The sequence below is a fragment of the Hetaerina americana genome, unplaced genomic scaffold (genome assembly GCF_022747635.1).
Source record: "Hetaerina americana unplaced genomic scaffold, ioHetAmer1.1.p SCAF_3, whole genome shotgun sequence".
In the NCBI taxonomy this organism is placed as follows: Eukaryota; Metazoa; Arthropoda; class Insecta; order Odonata; family Calopterygidae; genus Hetaerina; species Hetaerina americana.
The window spans coordinates 46,002,990-46,013,082 of record NW_027286874.1 but is presented as its reverse complement, the minus strand read 5'-3'; the positions used below and the strand labels follow the sequence as shown (position 1 = coordinate 46,013,082).

The following is a 10,093-nucleotide window of genomic DNA, read 5'->3' as shown; positions in this document are numbered from 1 at the left end:
CCCCTCTCGCGTCGGCGGAAAATCGCAGCCCACCCCTCCCGCCAATGAGCTGGCTGCGAAATAACGATACCTTATTTCTCACACAGCCAGGCTGCGTTCGGATGCACAGGACAAACTTGCCGCTGGAGTAACTCTCTCCCATCCCGGGCTGAAATCGTCGCGCCACGAGGAAGTAATGGGTTTTGTGCTTCTCTTCCAGTGGGGATGAAGCTAGTTCGCCTCATCCATTTCATTCCATATATCAGCCCGGGACCCATCTACTACATCTGGCTTCGATTCTTCTGATAATATTTCTCCGACAGTGAGTACCAGATCCTTTCGGCTGCCCATATTGGCAAGTTAGTGACGTAAATCTCCAACCCTAAGTGGCTAATTCTTTCGCAATATTCTGGTACATGGAACGTGCTAGCTCATCGATTGGTTGATTTTCCCGCGTTGGTTGAAACGAAGCTGCTCGGCAAACAGTGGGCTCCTCGTGAAAGCTGATAGTCCTTGATAGGGAATTATTTTCTCTTGCACGGAAGATAGATTTTTCATGCGTGTATGCAGTGGATTTGATAGCTGACTAAGGGTTTAGTGCGAATCAGTATTGCAGATGTTAATATTCGTTATAAATAGTTTTCATTGTTAATTTTTAATATTTCATGTGTATACTTCGTTTTAATCAAGTGAAAACGTACATTCCATTTCTTTTCACAGCATTCTTTGACGGCAGGGTAATTATCAACTTCCAGCCTATTCTTTTCCATCCTAGTGAGGCCTGAGTATGGTCCTCAGTTCGTGGGACAGCATCTCATTCAGCCCGGACGCTTCGTCCGGCGTAGATAGCAGTCAGCAGAAGGTGAGTAGACAATGCATTAAATTGCCTTTGCCTAAAATTACACCTGCGTCTGCAATTAACGCAATTATTAACCATTTCCTTTATTCTTATTGCAATATTTCATTGTTGATGGCGTGCATGGTCATTTATCCATTAACGTTTGTCGTTTTCTTTATTTCAAGTGATCGTCCGTCTTGTCAGTAATGTCTAATAGTCCTTTTCAGATTTATTATTTCCAGTGTAAAAATCATGATTTGCTGGCATGCTGTGGAGATATCTCGTTATTCATTGTCTTTCTAGCGTTGATTGTATACTTAATAATGATTTTCGCCCCGATCATGTTGTATATTATTTTTCAAGGACTATCAGCGCAATGCTCCAGGAAGAAGGTTTAGAAGCTGGTTGTCATGATAACCGTCTAGCTATTTCTGGACGCAGACTTCCGTCGATCAATACGCTAACCCTGCGACGGGAATGAGAAGCCGTTGTTAATGTTTTAGTGAACTTTTCGCATGTTAACTCTTAGAAAATGAATTAATTATTGCCCATATTTTCGTAATATATAGTGGTCTTGGCAAACTTTTATTGGAAGGACAAAAATCTGTATCAGGAATCGTGGGAATTATTACATGCTCATGTATTGTGGGATCCGAGTGGTTATTTCCCAACAACAGGCTGGTCCCCGTGAAACTTAAACTCGTGTCAGATATTCGGGCAAAGAAACTTTTAACTAAGGCGTTGTCTTAGAAGCCAGACTGAAAATAATCTTGGGTTGTGTTCTCGTCGATTCATCTGGTTCGAATCCCGCATAGTTTTTGGATCATTTATTTGTGTAATTTTTCTGTTTAAGTACACAGCGAAATGGTCTCATTCATCGCAATATCCCAATACGAGGAATTAAATATGTGGTATAGGTCAATCACAAGTAAGCCGGTGATGGACACCAGATTTTATATCCCGATCTCATGCCGTACTTTTCGCCAACCCCTCGAGCGTGGTCCATCATGTTCTTAAGAATATTTATGCCTTCGTTATGAAACGGAATAGTAATCACCTATTATGTAACACTAAGTTGTATTAAATTCGCATATCAGGGTAAGGAGGAGAGATAGGGAGGGGTCAGTTTCCATCCTTGAGCTGTTAACGGTTTCTGAAATTTCTTGTGGCCAGAAGTGTCGCAGTTGAATATAGTTGAGATAGACAATAGGCATTACCCGGATACAAACCCGCGACCAAAAGTGGTTAAGACCGTAAGTAATTACGTAAAATCTTTGGTTGATTTAATCGTCACTGAAGTTATTATGAAACTGAGAATCGTAATACAAAGAGACTATCATCAGAAGATAAAATGTAGCCGTCCGTTTTGATACCTTAATGCAGTATACTTAGTGGATATTAAGTATCGTTTAGACAATTGTAATAATTTCTCACTCACAGACTCTTGAGTCTCTGTTTTCGTAGACGGATTTTAAACTAAGATCAAAAGGTAAAGAATCTTAATGTAACGACAGTATCTTTGCAATTAAAGTTAGCAAATCGTAAAAACTTTCAAAAATTATTTTCTTTATTTTGCCCATGGGCATCGGTTTTGACACCTGTACGAGCTCATATGTTGGTGTCCGGATCTTACTTTGGAACACTGGTTAGCCAAGAAATTGAACGGTAGTATTTTACTATACGCTTAATTTAGTGTACGATTAAATATTTCAAATGTATGAATTATGTTTTTATTTACCTCTTTACACTATTGTAAGTTTATAATGCCAACATCCTCGTTCGTCTCTGAGTGTTGCTGGTTTTTAATGGTGACTATTTTGTTGACTCGGAAAATATTTTCCTTAACAAGAGAAGTTTAAATGAATTAGAACACATGCCGCCACGGTCCTAATAGAGGATTATAAAAGTTAATGGTGCAGTACCTGACGTAGATTTTGTCATGTGCCTTCATTTCAGGGATAATTGCTTATATGGATCCGTGAATAATATGGCTGATAATCATTGCGGGCTATCAATCCAAGAATGTGTGTGTTTAACAGCTCAATCGTCAATTCAGTTCCCTCGCAATTTCTTCATCCCAGCATATATCCCTGCGGTGAAATCTTCATCACCTGTTTCCCGTAATTTAGTCTTGATCTTCCTTTGCCAATCATCCCCTTTACGTTTCCTTCGAGTAAGGTCTTCAGTAAAATATCGTGCGTCCAATATATTTCAGTCTTAAAAATATCCTCCATGGACTTCTATCTTCACCCAATCTTCGAAGTGCTTATTCATTTGTTACTCTACCCATTTCATAATTCTTCAGTCGCACCGCATTTCTATCGCTTCTGAATTTTTCTCCACTGCCCCTGCCCCGCTCTCATCTACAGGAAAGTCAAATCATAGTAAATCATCAAAGGTATAGTACGTATTCAAGAATCACCACCATTAGCCCTATTCTAGTACTCTTTTCCGTTAGTGATTGTTCCTTCTGCTGGAAAGCCTTCTCTGGCACCCCTATTCCGCTTACTATATGCCTCTTGCCTCCTCCGCCCCAGGTGGTCTTGGGAATTAAACAGCAAACCTTAATCACTTACCCTATTTCTATATTTCCCTTGCTTTCGTTAGTTAAATTCTAAATCTACACATTAAGTACCAAGGCGATTAAAACAGTACACTCCATCTTACGCCTTTCTATATTTGAGCGCCTCTCTACTCTCGCGATATCTAATGACCGCCGCCTACTCCCCGTGAAGGGCGTGTGTAGTTCCCTTTCGTTGTAGTTCATTCCAATTTCTTTCGGGATAATTTGAATCGCGTTCCGGCGAACGTCGTTAAAAGCTTCCCCAGGTTCACGAATGTCGTGAAGCCAAGTTTCTTTCTGTATGATTTTCCTTAAGATTATCCTAGGGGCAAGTAAAGCTTTCCTTGCCCCTCTACTTCATCACTTTTTCTGACTTTTCGACGCATTGGTCCACTGACTCGGAAATGTGAATGTTCGTGTAACTTTCCTTTTTTGCCATATGGACGATTACATTCTTCAAGAAGTCCATCGGTAGTTATCCTCTCTTTTGCATTACACTTATTAGGCAGTTCAGATGTTTAAGAATATATTTCCTGATTTTTTTCCGTTAGTCCTACATAACCAGAGCTGATGCTGTAGTCTCCTCTCTTATCGTCATAAACATTATTCTTTTCTTTCCGGATTCTAGCCTACTCTCATTTCAATTCTACCCATTCTACTCATTTCCAAAAAATACCCATTCCTCGATTTTTTTAAATCTTCGAGGGGATTGAGTTGGTGCATTGACTTCACGCACACAGAGGGTTCGAGTCCCGGCGGTGGCAGAATTTTTGCTTATAGTATATTCTCAAAATGCACATACCTCGCAAGTCGCCTCAAGGGCGGGGGGTGATATATCAGCAGCCATACGTGCACAATCATTATATTTACATACACACAGATATTAGTTCGAACATTTAATCGAACGAAGTTAGCCACCAAACAAGAAGCTACTTACGTGTGTGTAAAATTGTTCCGTAACAGGGCAATATTCAAACCGCGGGAACTATGTTATGAAAATGGGTATATTTAAGATGCATACATGATAACGACAAAATATATACTCTACCAGCACTAATTATGCCCCTCGGGCCTTCATTAATACCTATTTTGATCTCTATTCGAACGAGTAAAAAACGACATTTTAAATCTAACCGTGCTACAATCTATCTCCCTGATTATACGTGTGCATCTATGTACTGGATTTGATATACCATAGTAATATGGGGCCTATTAAAAATCAATTAATCCAGTCCATTTCACACTTATCTATCCCGTAGCTTTCCAACTTTCGGAGTAACTTCTAATGAGGAACTTAGCCTACGATTGACACTTGACAGTTTAAAGTGGTATCCGATCCCTACTTGGGTGCTATGTGGAGAGCACTTGAAACGGAGTGCGCCGTCCGTCGGATGGGACGTTAAGTTATGGACCCCTTGGCACATTTCGTTAAGAGTAGGTTAATTTCGACGCCAGGTTTCTCTCTCCATCCTTCCCCCATTCCCTGGAAATCCCACCTCTACTAAACAGCCCAACTATCCCAAGTGGCCCAAACGACCCCAGCTGTCAGTCGACTTCACTTATTACTACGACTTCATCGTTATTGAGAAATATCTCCTTGTTATCCCGTTTTAGATAGATGTTAGGTTTGCGTTCATTTAAGTGATGCCTTACGGTTCTGCTTAATCTTTTCTTTGGACAAAATTATGCTGCACGTATACTAGGTATTTGCCAACTAATGTTTTACCCTTCGACTAATGTTATTTCTTAATCACTTGTAACATTTTGACTCTTCCACAACCCTTGAGCTTTTACATTTTCTATCAGGTTCTGTATTTTTTCTGTTATCCATGGTTTCCTTTTCGCGGGTTTGCTTCTGCCTACAGTTTGCATCGCAGCTTCCGACCTTTTAGATTTCATTTCTTGTTATCTCTCTTCGATCAGTCCCTTGTAAGCAACTTCTCGGCATCGATCGGCAACGTTTTTATATTTCTCCCCCGATTTCCTTTGGTAACTCTATCCTGAGCTTTCAATCTTTTCGGGTCTTCTATTGGACCAGGGTTTGCATTTTGGCTAGGGAATGTAACTCGTGACCCGATAAGATGCTTCTTGCAGTAAATATATCGGGAAAGAATCAGATCTAACTTCATCCTTAACTTATTTTCCTTCAATCGATCTAATTTCCACTAATTTTTCTTTCTTTTCTACAGCATCTTGAATTTGAGATGGAAATTCATATCTCATGCGAACTAAATTGTGGTGGCTGCCGATACTATCCCCGGATGGCTTTTGTAGTCCTATCCTTAATCTATTCGTCTCAATTATGTTGTCTATTGCCTATCAGCTAAATACTTCTGTGTTCATCATATTCGTGAGTGGTTTGGAAAGTGTTTACTACAAATCATGGATACCATTAGAGAAATGCAAAATCCAAATCTTCGTAATGACTTTCCTTCTTGTCCTTCTCCAACGATTACATTCCAGTCTTCAATTATAATTAGATATTCTTCTCTACTTACATTTTTTTACTACTTTGACTAGTTATGCGTCAAGTGTGGCCAAATGAAAATTATATCGAAATTTAACTTCGGGTGATATCCCGAAAGTATTGGATTCCAGGGTGGTTGGTCTCAAGTGCGATTGGCCGTGGTAAAGGATTATTTGGTTTACTAAGAGTATATTGAGGGTTGGGGCAGCACGGCGGATAAAGCGTTCGACCACTGATCGTGCGGCCTGCTTTCAAATTCGGTTGACACTGGCTACCCTCAAATTCACTCAAGTCGTGTGGGTTCTCCAGCATTAGATGCTCCTGGAAACCCGCATGTGGCACTGGATGAGAAACTTGCTGCACCTACCCTGATGTGCGAATTTCACTTGCTATATGGCTTAGTATTATATAAACTCTACTCTCACCTATCACACTATCCTTCGGGTTAATTACGTTGGTGGTGATGGTGATACTTTGTTTCCTTGAACGCAGAGGCGTTAACTCCCTCCCTACCACTTTCCTCTTAGGTACTCGGGATAGCGTATATTGCTGGAGGCCCCGGAGTATAATCCGCCATGGTCCTGACCGGATGCTCTTCATACCTAGTCAACCGGTGTTCTCGTCATGCCGTCTCCCTCTTTCATTATAATTAAATGTATTCGACAACCTTCCAGAATATCAGGAACAGGGATTGGGAGGTGTCTAACAATATTGCTCACTAACGAAAGGAAACTTAATCTCTCATACTTTTCCTTTCCCCAACTGAGATATCCTTGCACGATTCTTTAGCCTCTGCCGTGGTGGTAAATGTTATGTTTCTAAAACATTGAATCTTGGTTTTGAGAGTATATTCTAACATCCTCACCCTAAAATTTTCCGGTCCAGCTCATACTTTCAAACTGCTTATTCTTTTCTCATATTTCGGTTTCGTGGTTCCACGAATTTATCATTCCACAGAAAATTAATTTCGATACGATCCGGGTTTCGACGTTCAACGTCATCTGTAGATGATGTCAAACATCGAAACCCGGGTCGTATCGAAATTAATTTTCGTTGGAATCACAAAGTTAATATTATTTAATTTCCAATATGAATCGATTCCATAAAGTTACGTCTCAAACCATCTACGAATATATCAATTTTCTCAACAAGAACAAACCAGCGAAGCACACGTACTTCATATTTATCAATTAGTGGTGCATCCACTCCTCATTTTGTCATGACCAACTCATTTTTCAACCTTACACTCCAATTATCAGCAGAAGCAATCCCAAAGTACCTAAACCACCGCGTTTAGTGGACATGTATACTTATTAAACAATGTCCAATTTTCCTTTCCAAAGAGTAATGTGAGAAGCGGTACATTTTTTTACATCTTCAATTTTGCTTCGTCAGACCGACATTCGTTAGCTATTGAAATGAAATGAAATTATTGACTTTGTAATTCAACCCACTTGTGCTGAATTACAAAATCAATCCCACGAAGTCAATTTCACACAAACGGTGAGGAATTACAAAGTCAATAATTTAATTTCATTTTAATATGTTATGTTAATTTCATAAAGTTACGCCGGAGGTTCCAAATAAATTCATTAGCTATCTACATAATCTATATAATCTACATGCTGACAATAACCTTTTTGTTGGGATTCGCATCCCTTTATAGTATCAATCAAGGGTAATATTCTTATTAAAAGTCGGTTTTGGACTCTTCCTACCAACTATTTTAGGCTGCGTCGTGAACTTCATTTTTCTTGCACTGCATTATTTCCATATTCAGTTCTTTATACGTTCGCCTTGTTTTAATGCAGGCAACAAAGCCTGTTCTCTTCCTTCCACTTCACCAATTAAGAAACAGATTGTAAAACCTTTCCCTTTTAACAGAGCCTTCAACGTCTCCCTACCAGTCAACATTTTCTCCACCCAATTTTTTCTGCCTTCTCCACAACAACGTCTCTACAAGCTTTCTCTACAATGTGTCAATTAGCCTTCCTCTCGGGCTAATGTACTAGCGAAAGTAGATTCTATGTCAGGATGTCAACAGGCTTTGATCTAAGCTCTTCCTTTTGCCCCTAAGGACCAGGTTTTGAATCCGTGCAATACTATGCTCCGTATTAGTGCTATTTCTTTACTTAAGGTACCATTAATCAATTCTCTTCTAATCAAAAATACTTTTTTCGCTATTATTCTTTCAATGTCCCCAATAATGCGCCCATTGTCCTCCATGTCACTGTTTAAACAGGCGGACTGCTCTGCCTACTCTATTTATTCTATCCTTCTTTCATCTTTTACTTAGTCTCTCTACTTCTTCGGAATCACATTACTTCGCTCTTGTATGATTAACTTTGATTTCATATTTCATGCATTGCTTCAGACATGCACTCAACAATAACTGCAATCAATTGGTTATCTGAGTACTGCTTCATCATCTGCATACGTGACTTAATCAACAACTTGGCTCCCGTTTCCGTTTCGAGCGCAAGCCCTTCCCAATCCACCCTTATTATTTCCTCAGCATATATGTTGAAATGTACCGCCGATAAGGGAAAACCCAGTCTCATTCCCCTACCTGCCGCTATCCACCCCAATTTCCACATTGTTACCCTTGTCTCAGCCGTCTGATTCATGCGTAGATTCCGATAACGTCTCCTATCCTTCCAGTTTACTCTTCTATGCCTCTACATTGCAGTCGTCAATGCTTCCATTGCTTTTGTCATTTCTACATGTCGATTGTCCTCTCAAATACCACAAAGCTTAGAATAGAAATCCTTCCTAATGATATTTTATATTTCGTTCCACATTTTTCCTCATAACTGCTAAGGCATCACGTATTACGCGCCTCTCTCTAAACATCGCTGAGGAAGTTGTTACGCCACTACGGCACCTTTAATAGATGATACTCGGAACATTTATTACGATTAGGTTTTCTGGACAAATACGGTACCTACTTATATATACCACGTTCAAGTACAAATAATGCCTTATTTTCATTTTTTTCTGCCTTGGCAATATACCGTAGATCAAATATATTTCTAAATTTGTCTACCGATGTGAATTACAATAATGTTTGCCCAATATTTAGCATGATGGCGAAAACGGAGGTATGAAGCATTTGTTTACCATTCCAAGAATGCTCGTGAAGAGTCTCTCAAGTGTATCCTTCGCGGGGTTGCCTGTAGCTGACGAGCAAGGCAAGAGAGTTCTGATTCTTCACGGCTGATTCTTCAACTTAGCTGGTTCGTCGCGAAATGAAGTTTTTCGGATACCTTTACGATGCGAGGCCGCTTTAATATTTTTATGGCAATCTACCATTAAGGTAGGTTTTTAATGGACAGAGGCTGCTGATCGATATATTTCTTAGCTTCATCTGACAAGACACAACCTGACACTCTACACTCCAATAAACCAATAATACCACATACTTTCGGCCTCCCGTCCTAAGAGCTTATTTTTTTTCCTTGTTTACCTAATGCTCTCCCGTTTCTCACAGTATTCTGCATTCCATAATTCTCTTCATTCACCGTTCCTGCCTACAGATATCTGTCAGCAATTCTTTTACCTTCCCCACTATACCACATAACTTTCATTTATTATTTGCATTGCAATGTGTTCCTTGCATTTTACTTTTTCCGTCCTTCTCCACTCCCGCGTCTTAAAAGCCTCCTGTCTAGGCGTAAAATCTTGTTCCAACGACCAAATTTCCAAGCTCTACAAAACCACGCTCGCTATTAAAGTTTTCACTAATTTTTTCCTAACACCCAAACTCTGGATCCCTGTCATCAACTTCCTCCTGCCTGTAAACGCCTCTTTGCCAAACGCAATTTTTCTTCTATCCCTAAATCTTAGTCCAAAACACATCCAAGATAGGCAATATATGCAACTCGGAAACGTTGTGTTAGTTTTGTATGGTAAGAAACTTATATGGGGCTGTAAGTGCATCATTTTATTTTGCAGAGGTACGATTTTGCTGTTTAAAAGAAAAAAGAGGGAGAGTTGTAATTAGTACCATCAAGTGAACCGATCGAACAAAATTCTTATTCATTGAAACATTTCTAAATAATCATTTCAATTCAAAGGAACAGTAATCATTTTTATGAATGGTTCGAAAGGTGAAGGAAGAACCTACATCTTATGAAATTCACACCGAATAATTGACACAGTAACCTATTCTGTCTTGCCCTCGATTGCAGCTTCCTTATCATTATTAGAGCGACATTGCAAGTGAAATAAATATCTCAGGGCCCGA

The 10,093-nt window shown here is 39.6% G+C and overlaps 1 protein-coding gene across 3 annotated transcripts in view; it reads left to right on the top strand.

Annotated features, from left to right (window-relative positions):
- Positions 1–225: 225 nt before the first annotated feature.
- Positions 226–10,093, top strand: part of LOC139690951 (uncharacterized) — a 100,989-nt gene continuing 91,121 nt past the window's right edge. For 2 of the 3 annotated variants that reach the window (XR_011701539.1, XM_071588605.1), the window contains exons 1-2: positions 227–301; positions 700–841. Coding sequence is in view for 2 of the 3 variants with exons in the window: in XM_071588605.1 (XP_071444706.1) it covers positions 767–841 (75 nt within the window). In the remaining variant the exon portion in view is untranslated. Of the gene's footprint in view, positions 302–699; positions 842–10,093 lie in introns of all 3 variants that reach the window. The other variant, XM_071588604.1, reaches the window with a different exon arrangement.